Genomic DNA, 22,696 nt, shown 5'->3' on the forward strand with positions numbered 1-22,696 from the left:
TTTATGGGCTGCATGCTGAGCCAAACTTAGAAAGCAGTGGCAACGCTAGTTCAATTTGAAGCTGGTTTATGGCAGCCTTCCCTTGCAAATTCCCTCTTTGCAGTGAAAGTACTCACGAGCAGGACTACTTGTGAAATATAGGACTACTGCAGTGAAATAAATGAGTGTTTTGAAGTGAAACTTTGTAAAACAAAGGAACCTATCTTCTGTCTCTCTGCTAAAAATAATTTCTGACAGGGCTGGAGCAAGATAATAAGCTGATTTATTCAATTTGCTTTAAACACGATGAGATATCATAATGCCATCTTTTGTAATGCACACAAGAGATGTACAGTAGCACACAGACAACAGCAAGAGCCCTCCCCCTGCCCCAGCTGGAAGCTGTCCTCTCCCCCCACTGCATGCACAGCGTCAAGAACAACGGGCATTTTGGAGACAGAACTGCAGTGTATTATCTTATTAAAAAACTTTGACAGGAACTACACAACTGTGAGACCTAACCAGTACAATGAAAGAAGAGAAACCCCTACCCTGCAGCTTTCAGCCTGTTACATGAAAACTTACTACAAGCTCTAGGCAAATGTGGTCACTTTTCCCTAATACACAATAATCTTCGTTGCAGTTGCCTGTTAAACTTAGTGAAAGAAACCTCTCTTGCATCAAAACCATAATGTAATATTTCACTAATTATAATAAGCATACAGAAAACAATAACCTTCTGCCTATGTATGACAATATTCAAACTCATACACAATTCTTATGAGTCATGAGGTATTCAAGTGACTTTTTATTTTCAATTTTTAGATCCCCACAGACTATGAAGCAATAGTGATCTGCTCTGTATACTCTGATACACTGCATGAGACATTAAAATAGGCAGAAAACCACAACTACTGTAGCAAACTCACAGCAATTCCTAAAGAGTTTTCATGAGGGTCTTTCAAGATTTTAATTGACCCCTTCAAGATTAGCTAACTTATTTACTTATATAAAAAAAAGTTCCAAACCGTCAAGTGAGTGTGCACACCTCCTTTTGATGCTGAAAGAGGTACCTTCTTCTACCAGCTGAGGTATTGACTGTGACCCTTTTAATGTGTCTGAAATAGCTCCGATGCTTTCAGCCTGGACGGCACTGAGTGCTGCTCCAGGCTGGAGTGGGACTCAGCAGAGAAGTGAAGTGTAAAAGGGAATTCCTGTCATAGCTTCCAGTTGTTCTTCCTAAATATAGAGTTTGATTCACCCTGTAACTTGGTCCCCTGTGACACTTGACCATGGTAAAAGCAGGGCTCAACTGTCAAGCAGGAGGTGTTGAAGGAACACACCTTTAGGTCCTTTTTCTGCCCTCCCTCTCTCTGTCATTCCAGGCTTTTCCCAAGTGCCAGGCATACAGTGGTAGCAGGTAACACAGAACTCCTCCCATGGCATTTGGGGCAGTGTGTGCCTCCCTATGCCACACCGGAGAAGGAAATAATTATGGAGACGTAATTATGAAGAAATCACCTCAGAGGAACTATCTAGGGGAGGTCACGCCAACGTGGCCATATTGCTGCTGCTTTGGGAGCAAACTCAGCCAGCAGCTGCCCTGGGGTGTCAGCAGAGCTTTCCCCCCTGAGGACAGCCCTGCTCACCAGGGAGGGCTCCTGAGCGTGCAGGGACAGAGGGACCAGCTGCTGAGCCTGCAGGCATGGGGATGAAGAAAAGCCAAAGGAGGAGTGTGTGTGTGTGTGTGTGAGAGAGAGAGAGAGAGAAAGAGACGGAGAGTTGTTATAGCTCAGGAGGGAAGTAAAACATTACATAATTTTGCTCATGCTGGCTGGAGTATTGTCTTAGTGAGGGCTACTGATGGAGATCTCACAACAAGTTGTGTGTGGGGCATATCCTCAGGTTTCCACTTGCAGAAGCGCAAATTCCTTGTCATCTGTGCATCTTCACAAGAATGAATTTCCCTCTTCCTCACTCCTCTGTTGTACCTGATCTCCAGTGGCTCCATAAGAGTAATGGTGACAAAGGCAGCATCATTATGGGCAATAACTGTCAAGGATTTCCTTTGAGTTTAACTCATTTGACCAATGACCCTTTTAATTTCAAGCATCTCAAAGAGAAAGGTGACCAAGCAGGCTGCTTCATTAAGCCTGTGACTCACTCTCCACTGTCGTCTTTCCCAAAAATGATGTCATCTGGAAGTTGATAAAGCTGATGACTTGCTCTGGGAGATTGCTGACTACCTACAGCCACCCCCTTCCCAAGCAGCCACGAGAAGATGGACAACACAGAAGCAGGCACGCAACCAGGACGTGCATTTGTGTAGGCCAGGACTGATGGACGTACACATAGCCATCAGCTCCTTCCAAGGAGACCTCTGTTCCTCAGATAGGCTGATTATGCCTGCTGCCAAATATTTTGAGGCATGAGAGGACTACTATGCTTGAAACGTGGTGGAGTTCCCAAGAGGGCTCACAAAGCTGTTCTTTGGCTAGAACAGAGCAGTCTGCAGTCAGTTGAAGGCCCTGCCTTCCAGGTCGTTGAGAGCACATTAAAACAAGCCAGACTAAGTGACTTTACATACCTCCTTCAGAAGGTTCATAGTTAAAACAAAAGTACCAGAAGGCAATGGAAGAGGCAATATTTTTTTTGTAACATGATCCTGTACATTAACTTATTTCAATTTATATTACAATAGTAATATTACAAACTAGTTCTTGAATACACAGTTCTTTCTTCCATGTGTCATTAATTAAGCAAAGGTGGGCCACTGTTTAGATTTTATAATCTCTTAATCTTGCAAATATGCCTAAGAAATATCAGCTCAACACTATTCCCTTCAAATTTTCATAGCAGTGACAAATAATTTAGTATTCTTAGTGATGTGTAAACGAGAAAAGAGTCTGTCACCTACCTAAAACCCTGTAACTATCACTACACCTGAACTGTATTAAATTGTGAGGATAAAAGGAGCAAACTTAAATCTTATAACTAATATCAGAAAATGCAGATCTGAGTAGATTTTGAAGGGAAAAATAATAACTCAACATAATTTTGCAGCATATCATTGCCTTTGAATAACCTCTGGGATGCATAGCCCCATGACTTGCAGAGTCATCTGGTAAATGCATGCAGCAGATGAATTAGTAAGTAAATAAGGAGACATATGTGCATTTCACATGATGGATTCAGTGTCTGGCAAGTTAGGGCCCTGTACATTGACACACGGCATAAAATTATGTCTTGTGTATAAAAATCCAAAAGATATAGTAGAAATGCATTTATTTGAAGTGTAAAATCCCAATATAGTTAAAAATAGACTTTTGTGGCATTGCTAGAAGCTTGTCTAATTAATATGCTTCCTGGCACAACTAGTTTTGAAAGTGAAGTTGATGGTTAACAGAAATGTGTATGTGTCTTACTTCTCCACTGAGATATTTCACTGCATAATGTCAGAACTGTTTTTTAAAGCTGTCACTACTTAATACATTTACGTAAATGTTTTGCTTTTTGAGAAACCTCAGGAGTACAGATAAAACTTCCTGAGCGTGCCAAAAGAACTTATTTTTCTATTGTAGTCCACAATGTTTCAGTGTAATGCAAACAGAATAATACAGTTGAAAATGCAAGTCCACACATAAGAAATCACAACTTCAGCTCACTTGAAATAAGACTTCTTCAAAGTAAAAAGTTAAAAAATACACTTCTGGAGCTTTGCTTTAAATTACCATGCAGTAGCAACATATTATAGATCTTTAGAAAGGAAAAACTTTGCTTCTCTGTCTTAATCTTTGCTCCATAAATTACAGTTTATTACCAGGGAAGAATAGTGGGCCCATGATATTACGTATTTGGCTAACTAATTCCTGTCTTTACATTAATTTGATTTTTTTATGAAGCATATGCAAACTAAAGTTGCAGTGGAACTAGTATAACTATTCTCCTCAGTCAACACACCGAAATTCCTGGTCAAGATGTAAAAATAAGAAACCTGCTATGAGACAGATTAAGGAGATGGTCTCATTAAAGGCTCGCAGCGACCTTGTTCTGAATTTCAGAGTTACAGCATCATTAATAGTGTTGTTAGCATCATCTATGCAGAGGATCCTGAAAAAAAACCCCAGACTCACCATCCATTTTGTAAGTCACTCAGGTTTTATTTTTATTTTTGGGCTCTTTCCTCTTAGTAAAGATGCATCCATGTAATAATGACATGGCACATAGACTTGATGAAATGGTACCCAGCCACATGCGGTCAGACAGAACTACAGAAATTTAAACTACATGGAGCTATCAATTTTACCTGGCATCACAAATAATTCCTATGCTTGATTTTAACAGAAAGCAACTTTGAATCATAGATTACAGAAAGAGTATCAAACCTCAGTGATTTTGTCAGAAAAAATATTGTTTGAGGAAGTATCATCTACTGGTTGTACATGTCTTCCCATTTTGCCCAATCTCTATTTCTTAATATCAAGGAAAAAAATCAAGCACTTGTTTTTGAATTTCTACTTGTATAGTTATGCCAACAACAATAACATCAAGTTATTTAAATAATGAATGACATAAAATAGCATGCAAGAACGTTTGCTGTTATCTAGAAGGCAGGAAATCAATATAAAACATATCTAAATTAGCTGATTTTGTTTCTGTGGCATTTCTGGGCTACTAAATATTAATTCAACTCCTGCATATTCTCTTTCTTTTCCATAGAAAAGCATGATGATTATTATCACAGACTGCTCCATAGAGAAATAATTAGTCTTGTATTAAGGAGATGATCTCATTAAAGGCTCGCAGTGACCTTGTTCTGAATTTCAGAGTTACAGCATCATTAATAGTGTTGTTAGCATCATCTATGAATTTGTATTAAGTTCTGAAAACTGCCTTATTAATACAACCCATACGAATTCTAGAACATCATAACTTTGACCACTATTACCCAAAAGCCATATTCTCTGTTTCTTGGTATTGTGTAAAATTTCTAGTTATCCAAATGTTTTTGGTAACTGAAAGATGATGATGAGGATGATGATGATGATGATGATGATGATGTACAAGCAACAAGTTTGTTTCCACTTTTCTCCTGGTAAATTTTAACCAGTATATCTGGCAAAGCTGGTAGCATAAGAAAGAGCAAGGCTAATGTCAGATTTTGAATATGAAATTTAAATTATATGCTGATTTTTGTAAACATCCTGTCTACTGTCATGATTCAGAATTATTTGGAAAAAAAACAAAAAAACATGATACTGCACCATCAGATACTGTTCTCAGCAAGTGATTTTGACAAAAGAGGAACTGACTAAATCACTGTTGAAACTTTCAACAGAGACTACTAATTGTTTTCACAATCAGGATAATTCAAGTAAGCATCTACTGTATTTTTCAATCCCATCACGCACTTATTTAACGATGCCCATCCCCAGCAGCTGATCATATCAGCTGTGCACTATTAGATCTTGTCTAATCTAGATTAAGACCATACCTGACTGCAGCAGGGAATTTTGCTGTTGACTCAGCACAGAGGTATATACGAGAACCAGGTACAGGTATACCAAAGGACTTGGGGACTCAGCACCACAGAAAGTGCCTTATTTATGTGTTGTGATAAAGCATGACAAAAAAATTGCAGCTGTGGTCCCACTGTGAGTGCAATCATCTGAAGTCTAACAAAGAGAACAATGACTAAATTCTGCTGATTTCTCACCTGAATGGCATATTGAGAGGAAAGAAATACATGTTTGAGACATTAAAAATCTCTCTGGTAGAAAGATTCACCCAGAACAAGTAAGATGAGGAAATGGGCTGGAGGAAGCAGAATTTCAAGGACAGTATAAATAAATTAATGCCTTTAGACAAAAAGTTACCAAACTCAAGTACAACTGCACCAACCTGCTGAATTATATGTGATTTATCAGTTGCTATCTTTGATTTGTACCTGTTGGACAGAAAATAAAAGATGAAGATAGTTAAATCATGGGTGTGAAGATTTTTAAAGTTTGAATCAATATCAGGACATTAAGCTTAGTTCTCAAGAGTCATAAGGAAAAAATCCTTACCTTGTCACACCTCCAATGTTCTGAAAAACTAGAGCCATTAAGAATGAATGCTTTCCATGGTGAAGATATGAATAAATGTAGTAGTCATGCTATTATGAAGTAGTCAAGCATGATCTCTATTAAACCTTATTTTTATTGAATCAAATCTGCTACAGAAACATTTTTCAATTACCTGTGGCCTCCTGCCATACAAATATTGCAATTTCAGAGAGAAATTGCCAAAAGAATTCAGTGTTGGCAGAGAAACCAGCTGCTCCATTGGGCAATGATGTTTTCCAATACAATATCAAATCTCCAGGATCAAAAAGTGTTTCTCAGGAAATTACACAAAGTAGTTTTTAAAATCTTACTTTACACCCATATGAATTAGAGTTGTGGACAGGCAGTATCGTTCCATCTCCTCTGGCTGTGCAACACCAGCTCTTTAAAGTACAGTTCAGTTCTCAAGATCTAGAGCTAAAAGTGACACTTGAAAATCATTTGTCTTGGAAACTACTTTCGAAAAGAGCAGTCTGCTCTGTGTTTCCTGTGCCCACCAGCTATTGGTGAGGTACTGACTATACTCTTACTAGAGTATCCATGAAGATGTTCCCTGTTTTATTGCAGCCAGCTCTCAAACTATTTATTTTATTAGTAAGAAAGGAAATGCTCTTATCTTAGGCTCCTAACACTCCTTGCCTGGTCTGTGTAAGGCAAACCCACAGTTTTGTCATGGGTAGTTCACAGGTGCTCTGGCTGACAAGGGGCAGAGTGGATTTGTAGTACTGGGACACCAGTTAAAATTAGTTTATCCACTGTGTGCAGTGCTATGTAATCACAAAGCTGCTCCCCTCTGTCCTTGAGGTAGAACAAAGCCAGTACTGGTTTAACTTGAGTGCTGTGCTGCATGATGAAGCAATTCAGGAGCTGCTTCAGCCATCTGAGCAGTCCCAGTGAACAGTTCTGGGATACCCTCACTGGTTCATTCCTGTTGTTCAGAACGGCCAAGTATCACACATGCAGATTAATCCAGACTGGATGGGGCCCTGAGCAGCCTGGTGTAGAGCAAGGTGTGCCTGCCCATGGTCGGGGACTGGAAATAGATGGTTTTAAGGCCCCTCCCAACCCAACCCAACCCAATTTATGTTTCTATGAAGAGAAATGCAGCCTATGAAATGATAGCTACAGGCTACTTTGTCTCAAACTGTTACCTCACTCTGACTTGCTTATGCTGAGGGTGCTTCTTTCTCTTTCCCTTCCCTAGGTTTAAGGCAGCCCTACAGGTTTTGAGGTTGAAAGTTGATAGGTCTAATGCTATCATGTGCATTTATTTCAGGTTACAGTAGGCATGAAATAATACCTGTTAGACTGAAACTATTCAATTTATTTTGCATTCTGCAGTAGAATAGGGGACTGTGTCCATAGGGACTTTGCAGGTAATTTAAATCAAAAATAATCCCTCAAACCTTGAAACAATTTTTTTATATTATGCCCTTTTATGGTCTCCTCCTTCTCAGACTAAGTTCTTTATTTCCTGTAATTTAGGTAAGCTCACTTTAATGAGTAGACTTTTCAAGTGATAAAGGGCTCCCAACATAAGAGCTAATGCTGAATAGCTGTTCTCCAGTAGATTTTCCTCATGTATAACTTCTAAACTTTTACAGAGGATGCAAGCAAGACTATAATCTAAAAATGGGTAGCATAAGCCTGAAACTAATATTTTTATGGAACTTTATTCTAGAATAAGATTCAAGCCACATCTCTCAAGTTCCTCCACTTCCTTTGCTTTTCTTTGATACTTATTTCTCCTTGGAATGCAACAGCTTTGGAGGACCCTCTCTTAGATGTAATTCCATCTGAGATTTGCCTAACAGAGTTACCACAGCTGGGTAAATGCTGAAAACTGACAGAAAATAAGAAAAAATTATCATTTGTTTTGCCATAGATCAACACTGTGAGACAACCGGTGAAAAAGCATGTACAACTATTGTTTTTTGCATACTAATCAAGTAAAGGCATATTTCTAGGAAGACTTGTGCTTTACCTATGTTTTCATGTGAATAGTGACTTGAGAACAAATTTCATTTGTTTTAAGAATCAAAATCCCACCATTCCAGCAAGTATTTTTGGTAACCAGGTTAAATACTGCAAACAAATCCTGAACCTTAACAGATTATTTTGACCTCATTTCTATTTAAATAAAGCAAGACTGTTTTACACTGTAATTGGACCACAAAAACACCCAAACCAATAAAACAGTGAAACATTCTGCTATTATCTGTTTTAAAAAGAGAAAAGATGAAAGGGCATTTTTTATTTTCTTGTTTGGATTTCAGTTCAGAATATCACACATATACCTATCTCCGTAATTCCCACTACCTGAATTTCTCCCTGTCTTGAGATTTTTTTTATATAATAACAGTAGTAAGGTAATGAAAACATATTTTTCCTTCATACTTTCACAACCAATGCTACACACATCTCTGTATTGTGCCAGTCTCTGTATGTCTCCTCCTGTGTCTCAGATTTCTTCTTTATTCTGATCTCTTTATTTCCTCCAGAAGCAATCTCCTAACCTGCAGAAGTGCTAAATGGACCATCTATTTCATCTTTTCCCACCCATTTCTTCTTTCATGCATTCTAGTCTGTACTTTGAATTCTCAGGTAGGCTTGGAGGCTCACTCTGGAAACATTCCTGTACTCTGGGAAAGCACCCCTTCCCTTTAAGTTACAGTGGCACATAAACACTTGCAGAATCACATTTCATCCCAGCAGCTCTTTCCTGCCCTTAGCTCATCTCTATGCCAAACAATCTAGAGATGCAGACTACTCAGAATGTATTTAAAACCCCATTTTCTTTCCCTGAGGCTCAAACACTTATCCAATCAATTCATGTTCTGATTGTAGTATCTTCAAACTGGTAAAATTCACAACCTCTCCTTGATAAAATCAACATTTTAGGTCTGAGCTTGTGATGAACTGCAAAATCAACATCTTAGCTGATTTTAGGTCTGAGCTTGTGATGAACTGCAATTGGTACAATTTCCCTGAAGCCCTGCAAAGCCCTATAACTTAAAGAGTTTTTGATAGTGCTGTTGAGGCTAGTTTTACTTTTTATTATGCGACATGTCTCCTATGGAAATATCTGAATAATCACATATCTACTTCAATAATAGATCAAAGTTGAAGAGATTAATTATTAGACATATTGTTAATTAATCTCAAGATAAACACATTTACCATGTCTAGAAAAAGATGCCTATGATATTAAATCACTAACTGAACTTGATAGTATCTTAATTACTGTATTATTAACAGATTCTATTTGGTATTTACTTGATAAATTATATTTAATCAGTAGCATTGTTTATGAGAGAATTTTTTTCCTATCTAAGCTTTTTGCATGAACTTAGATACTCTTGTGTGATGATTGATGTTTAACCTTTTCCAACACTCTTCGATACTTGCCCTGTTGAGGTCCAGCCATGCCCTCCCCTGATGCACCCCTCAGCTGTGACTCCTGACACTGTGACAGCTGAACTGTTCTGGAACAGCGTGGGGACACTGTGCACTCACATGGTGGCTGCAGGGCACTCCCTCTGGCCACTGCTTCAGCTTCATACCAGCTCTAAGTAAAACCAAACAGGGGGAGAATGTGTATCAGAATCTGTGCTAACTGTTCCTGAACCATTCTAAAGTGGAAATCTTTAATCCTGAATACCTTTACTTTTAAAACGCAACCACTCTGTGTAACACGTCACAGTCCACAACAATTTAACTCCATGGGAACAGGGATAAACTTTGCCTCTCTGCCATGGGCAAAACACCTGCTCAAGTTACCCAAGACAGAACTGGGGCTGGCAGTTCACTCAGAACTGATGGAACTGTTCATCCGTCTTCTGCATTTTAGAAAATTCTTATTTCTGTTTCTTTTCTTGAGATAAACTTTCCAGCAGTAAAATACAGGCTGTGTATTTTATTTTCATTCCTTTTTTAGTTGCACTTCCAATTTCTATGAAAACTTAATAAAAAATTCAAGTCTGAATTTTTGTGGTACACTTAACTGAATGAGGAAGCAAAAATACAATAATGTTACGAAACCTGGTCACCAGCTGGTTTATTTAAACACGTCAATTTTAGTTTGCTTTATTTCAGTGAGGATATGACACTAGGAAAAGTACTTGTGTTCTCAAATGTTTACAGTTGAGAAAAAGTACTTGTGTTTCTCAACTGAATACAATTTCGCTCCACTGCTTCTGAAGATCACCACTCATTTATAGTCTGTATACTTATATTAAACTCATGTTGGTCTATGGAACAACTTGAGTTTTCAACCAGTAAGGTGTAGAATAAACCATATTTGCATAATTTCTCAATTATTTGATAAATCTGTTAGACTGGGAAGCAGCGCAGAAAAAAAAAATTATCAGATCCCAATATTCTGTTACTGTTTATAAGTCCTTTTAGATGCTGGGGAAGTCATCTATGTCAGTGCACAAACTCAGATTCGGTTGCATGCAGGGCTGGATACACTTCCTCAGTGTATTCTTCAGCTTCTATGTCCAAATGAAGTTCTTTCCAACCTTCTCAAAAGGCATCAGTCAACATAATTCGGTTGCATACAGGGATGGATACACTTCCTGTAATTCTTCAGCTTCTATGTCCAAATGAAGTTCTTTCCAACCTTCTCAAAAGGCATCAGTCAACATAGAGGGCTTCCATCAGAACGAGGGGTTGTTGGAATGCTGGAAAATCTAAACGCAAGGGGCAGATAAGCCCCGAGCTGAGACGAAAGGCAAAGGAATTGAGCAAACAGAACAAGTGAAAGCCAGCATGCACCACTGGCATCAGTTCCTGCTGTGCACCCACAAATGCCAATGCCGAGAGGCTGCCCAGGGCTGCTTTCTCTCGCTTGCTGTGGAAGTCAAACACTGTAAATAACAAGTGCCTCCTCCTCCTTTGCTTAGGTTTTCCTTTTCCTTTTTGGTTGGTTGGGGTTTTTTTGTTTTTTTTTGGGGGGGGTCGGGGGTTAATCTATTGCCACAAGGTATGGAATATCCCTTTGGTTAATTTGGGTCAGCTGTCCCAGCTGTATCCTCTCGCAGGATCTTGCCTACGGATGGGGACAATGTGGCAGGGACAGGCAGATGCTGTGTCACACCCCGTGTGTTCCCGACACCTTCCAGGTACCGTGAGGCTCCCGAGGGAAAATGAGCTCCGTGCCGAGCTGACCCAACACAAGCACACGGCCGGAGAATTAGCACTGACCGCGGCCTGGGAAGGAAACTCGGGGCCCAGGAAGCATCTGCGTAAAAGCCATCCTCCCCGGCAGCCTCGCAGAATGATCCTGTTGTGCAACCAGGTCGCTGCTAATTTCTGACAGAACGTCAGCGGTTAAAGGGAACCCCGTAACTCTCTCGTTACTGAAGCGCTTCCACAATGTGCTTTGATCTTGCCACCACAAACGACTTTTCTTCTCCCGCGCAACCTCCTGATCGCTACCAATGGAGCCTCTTCCAAGAACCCACCGGAGGCGGCAGGGGAGGTAAATGTAGCCAGAGGACGGGGAACCGCACCGCCCTCAGCCCGGCCCCGCCCCTCAGTCCCAGCGCCCTCAGCCCAGCCCCGCCCCTCCCGCCCCACTGCGCACGCGCCCCGCCCTAACGCCCCGAGCGCTGCCCCGCGCCCCGGCCAGTGACGTCATGCCGCCACCTGCCCTCGCTCTACGCGCCGGCCGGAAGCGTCCGCCCGGGCAGCAGAGCCGGTGGGAGAAAGGTTCCGGGCAGGTTGGGTTCCGGGGCTGCCGCGCTGAGGCGCGGCGCGGCCCGCGATGATCCCGGTGCCGGTGGTGGTGACCGTGCTGGGCGGCTGGTGCGCCGTGTACCTGGCGGACACGCTGCTCAAGGTGAGGGCCGAGGGCGCAGAGCCAGACGGGGCCGGGAGGAGGCAGCGGCAGCCCCGTTCCCCCCGCGCCGGGCGGCCCCGGGCCCCGCTGCCGAGACCGGGCTGGCGGAGCGGCCGGGCCCGGCCCGGGCCCGCTTGGGAGGCGATCCCGGCCCCGGAGCAGCTCCCGCGGGCTGGGAGGCGATCACGGCCCGGAGCCCCCCCGCCCCCCGGGCCGGGCAGCCCCTGCTCCGCTCCCGCCCGGCGCGGGGCTGTGCTAAAGGACCGAAACCGCGAAAAGTTAGCGAAAACAGCTTTTAATATACTGCTTAAGCGGCTCCGTGGCATTTTAACGTGCTATCTGGAGTTTATTATTATTGTAGTAACAAAACGTAAAATACAACCTTGTAAGTTTGCGGTGTAGGGTGTGTGCCTTATAGTGATGATTTTCCTGAAAAAATGTAAAAAGCAATGCATATTTATTTCTTTTGAATGTCTTTAGTTCTACTGGAGAAAATTTGAGACAGAACTCGATACAAATACTTTTTAAGAAACAAACTTTGGTCCTCGGAATGTATTAGGAGACTCATCCTTTTCTTTCTGATACAGGGGGGAAGTTTTAAAAGGAAAATAACCAAGACATCATTTGTTGTACCTGGGATGCATCTGTGCATTGCTCAAGTTTCATTAAGTGGTGTGATGTTGGTTTTTTTTTAAAGATTCTGAGGTGTGATTTCTAAGACATGACCGAAATTGCAAACAATGCATACAAAGTAGGCTGTGTGCTGGTTAAATATGAGGGGAAATGAAATGAGAGGTTTGATCTGTAATTCTTAATTTTACAGTCCAGGAATTGCATCTCTTTCTGCCAAGGCAGATAAGGTTTAGTGATATGAAAGTACAAAATGTGCATTTTGTCACTCCTGTAAAATATAGGAAGAAATGCAAGAAAATGCAGGTGCTTAGAAAACTTGGAAAAGTGTCTCCCCCTGCAGCTAATTGGAGAGCAAATGTAGCTCTGTTAATGACGAAAGCTCATAACTGCAAAATATTAGTCTGTACCTGATGACAATAACACATATAGACTTCTCAAATTTTCTTGGAGCAGGTCTGTGTCAAATTAATATTAAAAAAAAAAGAAAAGGCATTGTTTTGAAACACATGAGATTGCCCAGGTTCCAGAAGAACGTGCTCTGACTGCAGTGAGACACACCAGGAAGGTCAGCCAGGAGGCTGCTGCTTCTCTTTTGGCAGCAGCTTTGTGTCTGGTGGAGACTCTTGGGCTGTGGAGCAAGAACTGAGCTCAGGTCCCAGACCTGTTGTGCCATGATGCTGAGACCATTTGCATCTGTGGGATTCTGAAGATCTCTTTCTGCATTAGACCATAAAATCATTCTCTTCTGTAAATAAGGAGAGCCACTGCATTTCTTGCAGCAGCAAGGGAAGGGGAAAAAAAAACCCCTACAGTGGAGCCTACTTAATGCCTGATTTATGTTGAAAAAGAGGGGGGGATGCCTAGAATTCTATAGCAAGCATGAGAATCCAGGAGTTAAATTTTAATTGTGGTCTTCTAACTAAAGTTGACCAAGGTTATTAATTCTCTGGAATTATGTGGGAGCTTTTGTGTTTCAGTGAACTTAATGGTGGATCTCATGTTGTACATCTCAGTCATAGGTTTCACTGTGAGTACCAAGCTGAAATAGAATTTGGATTAAATAATCAGATTTATATCATTAGGAAGCTCAGGTTGCTTGTTTTTCTGCTGATACTGATACTGTAAATCTCCACCACAGTCACAACCCAAGGCTGCTAGCAACCACAGCAACATTGTACTGTTTAATTAATTGTACTGTTTCAGTCTCAAATCACTTTCAGTGTAAGTACACCAAGAGGATGTTCAGAGCATGAGTGAAAAATAATGTGGGAGCACTTTTCCATGTGTGATCCTGTTGATATTTTTGGCAAGAGAAGGATGTGTGCTGTAACTTGCAGTTAATGTTTGTTCTGTAAACCCGTTCAGTGTACAATGTTTTTTGCTCAGTTTGTTCCCTTACTGGTTTTCTTCATATTTTAAATATTTCATTTTGGCAGTCTGACTCCTAGACTACAGTATAGAAAGTATAACTGTGTATCAATGTATTTTTTCCCAGATAAATGAACATTTTATAATATTGCTAGAACTAAAAGATACATTTGTGTCAGGAAACTAAAGCTATGCCAAACCAGGCTGGGATTTTGAATGTTAAGTCCCCCTTGTTGCTCCATGTTGTATCACTGCCACCAGTGTTTTCATTGAAGCTTGGATTCTGTAAGAGGGAATCACTCAGACCCCTAAATTCCTTCTCCCCAGCATCCTAAGTCATCACATTTCATTCTGCCTGAAGGATAAGAACGAGTGAAGTGTAGGAGCTTGTCCCTCCTTTCTGCTGTGAGAAATGAAGGATGCATTAGACACATTCAGTCAAGGCTGGCTCTCAGCTTTTAAGGTCAGGAAGCTGAAATGATTCAGAGCTCTTGAAGTGATTTTGCCAGCAGAGAAGAATGTTAAGATCTCCTGCTTGCTGGCAGATACCTGTGGAGCTCCTGGAGTGTTTAGCAGGTGTCCATCATTTTAAAGGCTGCATAAATAAATAGGTACTGCTTTTATAGTATACTAATTTAACAAAGATCTCTTAGGTCTCAAAGAAGCAGGGCCATGGCCTGTGTGGAAGCAACTTGAAATGAAGCATACCAGGGCATGAGGGTGTGTGTTTAATGTGGTGATCTCCCTGGGAACAGGACGGAAGGAGCAAAACTTTGCAAAGAGCTTTTTAATATATTTTGCAAAAGTTTGCAGTCATTTAGTGATTGTGAATAATGTTTACAAAACTTGAGAGGAAAATACAAAAGGAAAATGTTTTGGTACCTTTCTTTTCCATGTTTGACAGCTGTATGGTCAGTGATTCCATGTTTCTCATGGAGAACTTTATACTTCTTTATGTTATGCTAGGACATTGGGGCTGTGATGCTGTTGGAATGAATTTGAAGGGATTAATTTCTGGCAATTCTAGGGAAAAAAGTGGAGTTTGCCTGAGATAGAAGGAACACATTTTCAAGTGTCAAATCAATGTATCTGATTAACTTTATTAGAATAATGTATTAGGGTTGTTTTGAGGTTTTTTTTTTTTTTACTGTGTGAAACAATAGGACCTTTTTTTTTAATTCAGAAAAGACAGTTTCTCTTATCAGAGGTTCTTAATAATGTATGTATTTTTGTTCTTAATTGTCTGGTAGATTACATGAGGAGGTCTTTTTCTTTGTTTCCTTGGCTTATGTATCACTAATTGTGTACAAGTTTAATAATTTTTGTGATCTCTTCTGTTAAAATTAGCAAAAGCTGATATGATTGTGGACACTAAACTTAATGGTGCTGTAGGGAGTGAGTGGTGTTGATGAGAGTGCATTACAGTGAAAATTTCTGTTGGTGCCCTCAGCTGACAGAACAAAAATGTGGCTGAAATCAGCAGGGTGAAGAAGAAGGAAATGACACAGAAATATATAGGCAGAAAGGATAAATAGTGCAATAGGTGATATGTGAACAATGGCTCAAGTAAATGAGTCTCACAACTGAGGAAATTTGTTATTTGAAATAAGCTTTTAGTGTTCAAGATTTAATTAATTTGACAAAATGAGAAAAGCTATTAATACAATTGCGCAGTATGAGATCCTCAACCTCCACCACCACTGTGATGCAGAGCAGGAGGAATGCAAGGAATTGGGAATTTGTTCAAAGGAATTTGAATTTGTTCAAAGGACCACGGACAACAGCCAGAAACTTGTGGAGTTCCTTGGGGAGGAGGGAGCCTGTTGTGAACTGCACGTTCTGGATGCCTTCCGTAGGTGCTGCTGCTGGTGGGGAGCCTTGGGAACAATGCTCCAGTTCAGACAGCTCCAAAGACTCGTTTGGGTTTTATCAGAGACGCTCCTGCCTTGGGAACCGCGCAATGTCAGAAGGCTCAAAGCTCACCTGTGCTTTTCCTGAGCTCTGAGTTCCTCCAAGGAAAGCATTCCTTCATCTGGGTTTCTGACACAAGCTTCTATGAAGCAAGTGACTAAAGCCTACTGAGAATGCAGGCACCATAAAGAAAAGTTAGCAATTGCAAAAACCATGTCTATTGGTCTGTAACTCAAGATAATCTGCAGATAAATATTTATAGGTCACATTTATGGGTCACATTTCTCATAAAGAGAAATCTGTGGAACTACTGGAAGTATCTTGAAATACTGGGAGGTTACCATAATGAAACTGCTATTGCAATACACGTTGATAATTTTAAATTCCTTGTGTTTTTTTGTTAGCCTGATCTGATATTCCAGACCGTCTTTAGGCATAGTATTTGTGTTTGAAAAATAGACCTTGATTTTATCCTTACTAACAGGTATCTGCAATACTAAGCCATATCTCATCTGTTTTAGAAGGTTTTTTTTCAACTGGAGACAAAGAAAGTGTTTTTCATTATAGTGTTTTTTAAAATGTTTATTGGAATGTAGTTGCATGTTGAAAGAATACCATCAACAGTCTTTGGCCTTCTAACCAGAAAGTAGAACTACTGAATACTAGGAAAGATGATGCAAGACCTTGTTTGTCAGATAACTCTGGATACCCAGTCTCTCTCACAAACCTACAGTTGTTGGAAATAGCATCAAAACAGTGACATAACTTTTTCACATTACATGCCACACCTACCTGTATGACAAAATGTAAACAAGGTGTAGAACAGCTACTTCAAATTATGTATCTGTTTTTATATAAACAGGTCACATTTACTGCTTGGTCACATTCCAAAATCTTCCTAGACTGTTTTGGTCAAACTGGTTTTCCGTTGTTTTGCAGTCGTCCAACTCTCTGAAGGCATCGTACGAGGACTGGCTGCTGACGTACGGCCTGAGCGTCTCTCCCTTTCACCTGCGCTGGCAAACGGCGCTCTTCAACCGCCAGTTCTACAACTGGGGCAGATGGAAACCCAAATTTCTCTACTTATGGTATCAATTCAGCGTCCTTTTTCTTCTGTCAGAGTCAACAACTGAACCACATTGGTGCCTGTCAGCATTAGAAGGGCAGTGGGTAGACATGGATATTTTAATAGGCTAGTGATAAAACCAATTGGAGTGGTTGCTGTAATTGTACTGTGCCAGTATAAGTATTTATCCTCTGCTGAAAAATACAAAAATGTAATACAAGTTGCATATTGAGATTCTTTAAAACTAGAAATCCTTAAACTATTTTTACCTGTGGTTTGAAGTATGCATAATACTGAAAAGTACAGCTATTACATGCAATACTGCATTCAGAAGTAGGTCTGAAAGCCGCTGCTAAGATCCTAGATCATTCCCAGTGCTCTAGACTTAGCTCTCCCAATCACTAGAGTTTACAAAAGTATTCAGAACCAGCTGTACCTGTAGTTAATCATTGCCCAGACATTCAGCAGTGATACCTGCTCAGGAGCACCTTGCTTGCCTTCTGTCTTTTATCTGCCTACACCTTTCCATGCAAAGGTTGCACAGTGCTGGGAATGGGTAGATAAGTAAGGTGGTCTAATATAGGTGCTCGTGGACTGGTTTAGAAAACTATTGTTCAGTTGCAATTCCTAGCATTACTTTGTATCTTCTCTGAAAAATCTAAGGTTTGAATTTCTTTTCATTTCCTGTATTGCGATCCTCAGTGAGATAGTAATAAGAGAGGTCTGCTTCAAATTGTTTTTTCTAGTATGTAATGATTTTGTAATAATCAGTCTGAAATAGTTCTATAGCAATTACAATTTTTAATGTGTATAATTTATTACAGTATAATGTTTCCACTAGTCTCTTTAATTAACATTACAAGTACATGTTGCTTAAAATAAATCTACTAATTCCCAGTGAGCTTCATTAAGGCTGATAAGAGAAGAGTAGAAGAGTTGAGATGTTATGAGAGGAAGGAGGACTGGTAGTGAAGTGTATGGGCTGGTTTTGCATCATGGAAGTTTGTTTTTTTTTGTTAGAAAAATGAGATGTCATGAGAAGAAGGAGGACTGGTAGTGAAGTGTATGGGCTGGTTTTGCATCATGGAAGTTTGTTTTTTTTTGTTAGAAAAAAGAGTTATCACATCCTTCAGCTACAGAACAGTGTAAAATAAGAATAATAATATTAATGCTGAATAAAAATTTGTCACTAGGTGGAGTGACATGAATTGAAATTATTTTCAACATTGATTTTAATGAAAAATTGGTGGGGAGAACAATGTAGCTTAAGAAATTGGTGTTAATGTGGTCTTGCAGCTGTACTTTTTAGTTGTTCTCTAAAAAAGATTCAGTCTTATTTATTGATCTTTAAAAAAGGTTTGGTCTCATTTATTGTTCTTTAGCCCATTTTAATTTTTGTGAGAAAGATGCAAAATGTACTCAAAAAGCTTATATATATAAGTACATAAGCTGGCCCATAATTTGATCCAGGTCTCTAAATATGTGAGGCTATGGTACAACATGGCCAATAATACATTGTTAGCTAAGTTTCTCTATTCTTATAAACTTATATATTCATAGCTACAGGCGAGTTACATGTATTGGGTAACAATAAAAGTATTTGAAAATTGATCAGGATACGGTTTGTATGTAAAACATTTATTAAACAAGGAGAATATAAGTTATTAGTGTTATTAGTGTATATTATTGTGCCTTTAGCACTTTTGTACTGGATTGTTGATGAATTGTGGTAGCATCGGGTAAGTTTTGCCCTGTGTTTTGTGCAATAACTTGTGCTATAAAGCAGAGATTTACATAGCCAGAGGTGATACCCTTTTCTGCTGTTGCTGTGCATTGTTGAACTATTTGCTTCTCTGTGTAGGTTCAGTGTAGGAATGGTGTTTGGAATAGTTGCCATGTTTGGCTCTGTTATTCTGCTTGGAAAGACCCTGCTGCAGACACTGACCCAGATGCTCACCGAGGCTCCAAAAGCCCAGAATGATCGAATGCTGCAAGTTGTGGTGAGTGTTCCCTCCTCAGGTCTTTGTCTGAGAACTGTGTACAGACCTAAAGCAGCTTCTTAATGGGGTATGGGATGCTAAAATATTCCTATGCAAGAATAACCCAACTCCTGATGTTCATCTACATGAAAATGTGCTGGTTTTTTACCAGCCTTAAAAATGGGAGAGTAGGTATAGAAAAAGGGAAAACGAAGGCAAACATGTGGAAGAGTTTATTTAAAAAATCCTCAGGAGTGGGAATTGGATAATCATTCTGAAAAGCCCTAAATTATAGTACTAAGAATAAAATTATAGTACTAAGCATATAAAACTGAGTTAAGAACTTGTTTCTTGTAAGCTCTGCAATAGGCCCTGGTGACCTTACAGTTTGCAGAGCTCATACATGATTGACAAGAGGAGACAAATTCTGCTTCTTTTAATGCAATACAAAACAGCAGTGGAAAAGGAAAGAAAGGCAAAAAGCTTTGTGTGATAGTAGAAGCAAAGAATCATTAGTGAGGGGGTATTTTTTGATTCTTCAGGGACTTACGACTTACTGGTGAAATTTCAAGTGCTGTTTCTGGCAGTATCAAAGTCCAATGATATATTTAATTGTTCTGTGCATTTCTGGTGCTAGACAATATGTTGTATGGTTTTAGAATGGAATGTATTTCACAGGATAGGAGAGATTGCAAATACTGTCTTTTTAATCTCATCACAAGGCAATAATGGAAGAAATGACATTGCCTTGCAACAGTTTTAACCTGGAAGGATTCCTAGTCACCTTTTTATACCAAGAGTGCAATGTGGCCAAAATGTATGGTCATTTTCCAGAAATTCAGAAAGTGTTATGGAATTGCTCTGTCTCTGCCTTCATGGCTTAGAGCAGAAGTGCCCAGCCATGTTACTCTGTTTAAGTACTCAGCTCTGTTTAAGTACTCAGATGTTGAGAATTGTGTGCAGGCACAACAGACCTTCCTGTAAGCACTAAACAGACTGCATGCAGCTAGACTGGCGTGAGTGCAGGAAGCCTGATTTAGCATGTGCCATAAACTCGTACCTTTGGATGGCTGGGTGTGTTTCCCACAAGCAGAGTGAATATACAAAGTTCAGTGTGTGTTGGAAAAAGCAGGCAGTGAGACCTGAGGGGGAACCACTGTCACTGCCACTGCTGTCCCCTGTCCAGAGCCTGCTCCTCAATTACTTTCAGGGGCAGACAGGAGTGGGCAGTCTGTGCATCTGGGAGGGCATGAGCTGAACATGAGACAGAAAATTTTGTAATTTACATTCCAATAGGATCTGTCCTACCCTTTCTGGAGTTCCTTTACATCTTCATTTTCTGAGGTCATTGTATGGATCCATCCATTTTTGTGACGCCAGAGTAAAGTGGTCATTGACAATGTATTGCTCTTTGGAGAAAATAACACAGACACAACCTAAGTAAAGATGAGCCTTTGGAATTAATCTGGTGTGAACTGGAACAACAAAAGTAGAAAAGTAGAATAATTTTCACAATTTCAGTGTGGACTTGTTTCCTCAGTGACTGCCTGCTGGCAATTTCACTGCATTCAAACCAAGGATTGGCTGGCTCTGAAAACAGTTTAATAGATAGGGATAAAGTAATGTCATGTGTGGGGATAAGGTTACTTCTCCTAAGCTGAGTTGTGGTTCTCTTCCTTTCTTACCTCATTCTTTCATTCTGAATGGTCACAGTTGTATAATTCTGCCTTTAGCAAGTTTCAGTATTCTTTTTAAGGGGAAAGTGCTAGTGTAAATTGACACCAAAAAGAGACTTATGTGGTTGCAAAGAGGCGAAGGATGACTTAGGAGGACCTTCTAATTTAAATTATTTACTTGTATTTGGCTACCTGGAAGAGAACAAATTAGTTAAAAAAAAAAAAAAAACCAACAAAACCCCACTTTTTTTTGTAAACTTAATTTTTGCCTGTGGCATAAAGCTGTTTAGCCTTTACCCTCTGTGTGTCTGGAGAGAGGGAGAAACAGTTGTACTTATATTTTATTAAGATTCTTGTATTCTTCCTCTTTTGTTCAGTCATGTACTTGATTTAAAATACCAGTCTATAGGTAAACGGGGCTGTTTCTTTTCAGCTGCCCCCTCTCGTGTTGGTTGCCTACTGACAAAAATAGGAAAGAGGCAGATTATTTAGTTACAGAGGATCTTCTTTTACTAAAGGCATTTCCAGAAGGCCATAAAACACAAGACAGCATGCTTTTTAACAAAATACTGCTATTGGTTACAGAGCCCTTCATGAGAGGTAACTTCTGTTTTAGGTGAATCTTGAAATAGCTTCTTTGACGTAAAGTCTGAAAGCATCTGGTGCTGTGTTCTAGCAGGCTGTAGTCATGGTGGAGTTGAGATGGCAGCTCTTGCTGTGACCATCTGTCCTCACACTGCAGAGGCATCACCACTGAAGTGATGCATTAGTGCCACCAGCTGATGCTGTAATGCAAGCAATGATGTTTAAGAAATGAAGTATGGCTGTCTTCCATACTGTGAGGTACCACGGCTGAGCCAGTTAAGGTAAATTCCTTGGTCATCATCACACTGGACAGAATTTGCGAGGTGATTAACATTAATGAATCCTTTTGAAGGATTTAATTTAGCTAGATTGTCTCAGCAAACTTGTATGGTTCTGCTGCATGGGTAGGTAAATGCATAAAAGTGAAGAATGTGCAGGACTGACGAAGGTAGAATCCAACCTACCTAGCTGGATGTGCAGCCTTTTGTTTTCCATGATGCTGGGTTTTATAGAGTTATATAGACGGGCCAGGAGTTTTTCCCAAAGCATCTCTTTTGTGAGGCTGGATTGCAATTCAGGTTGTGTTCACATCAGTTCCTAGTGAGCATACTGGAGTGCAGCCTGCCTTGAGTAGAAAAAGCTGTAGATCTGACAGGAGAAATGACCCAGAGCAATGCCACTGTAGCCCAGCAGCTGAGGGGGATGGGACCGAGCAGGATGAAATGACCCAGAGCAATCCCACTGCAGCCCAGCAGCTGAGGGGGATGGGACCGAGCAGGATGAAGGTGCATCAGGAGGAAGGAGGGGATGGTTCCTCATGCTTTGACTGGTGACCACTTTGAAGCCTGTCTGGAAGCAGTTGGTGTCTCATGACAAGCACAGTGAAGGACCTGGGAGTGGTGGGAATCCACAGCAACAGGAACGATATGAGGGGCCTACATATTATGTCTTAGGTAAATTAAAATAGTATACTCATTTCAAGGTGGGGTTTTTTTAAGGTCAAATTGCCATGTGTAGACTACCAGAGCGTGAAGAATAGATGAATTTTTTTTTTTTGACCCTGTAAACTGGGATAATTTTGTGATTTGTATAGGAAGAGAGAACGGAGAGACTGCCTGTTTAGCTGTCAACTCATTTTTGAACTTTCCATGTTCATACTTTTGAAAGTGCCATACAATTTTTATTATTTTCTTTTGAAAAGTGGATCATTTTTATAGTTACATGACTGGCTGCAGGAAATTGTAAACTAATGCTCACACTGTCAAGCCTGTTTAATTTGAATGGAAGTCTGTGTACATTTTTATAAACTTCTCTTAATATAGATTAGAACACGTTGGGTCAGAGCTGTGAGGAATATATAGGGCAGGGAGAGGGCTTTTAATATACTTTAAAATACCCTGAATAAGTTGGTGAGAGAGGTGCAAACTCTTTTACCAGCTGCATTGATAACAGCCCCTGGTCTGTCGTGGATCTGAAGAGGTGAGAGCAGCAAATGTAGGAGCAGAATGATTTGTCTTTGTACCTCTTGTTTTCCTCCTGTGTTTTGT

The 22,696-nt window shown here is 40.2% G+C and overlaps 2 protein-coding genes across 8 annotated transcripts in view; one reads left to right on the forward strand and one right to left on the reverse strand.

Moving 5' to 3' along the window:
• The window catches only part of SMPX (small muscle protein X-linked), a 42,379-nt gene extending 41,210 nt beyond the window's left edge, over positions 1–1,169 (reverse strand). For 4 of the 5 annotated variants that reach the window (XM_041399977.1, XM_041399979.1, XM_041399980.1 and 1 more), the window contains exon 1: positions 1,028–1,169. The gene's annotated coding sequence lies outside the window, so the exon portion shown is untranslated. Of the gene's footprint in view, positions 1–1,007 lie in introns of all 5 variants that reach the window. The other variant, XM_041399976.1, reaches the window with a different exon arrangement.
• A 10,525-nt stretch (positions 1,170–11,694) lies between these two features.
• Positions 11,695–22,696, forward strand: part of MBTPS2 (membrane bound transcription factor peptidase, site 2) — a 39,630-nt gene continuing 28,628 nt past the window's right edge. For all 3 annotated transcript variants that reach the window (XM_041399828.1, XM_041399829.1, XM_041399827.1), the window contains exons 1-3: positions 11,695–11,931; positions 16,783–16,931; positions 18,771–18,909. In XM_041399828.1, the coding sequence (XP_041255762.1) occupies positions 11,857–11,931; positions 16,783–16,931; positions 18,771–18,909 (363 nt within the window). In that variant the 5' untranslated portion in view covers positions 11,695–11,856. The remainder of the gene's footprint in view (positions 11,932–16,782; positions 16,932–18,770; positions 18,910–22,696) is intronic.

The sequence above is a fragment of the Onychostruthus taczanowskii genome, unplaced genomic scaffold (genome assembly GCF_017590055.1).
Source record: "Onychostruthus taczanowskii isolate IOZ18803 unplaced genomic scaffold, ASM1759005v1 scaffold17, whole genome shotgun sequence".
NCBI classification, from domain to species: domain Eukaryota; kingdom Metazoa; phylum Chordata; class Aves; order Passeriformes; family Passeridae; genus Onychostruthus; species Onychostruthus taczanowskii.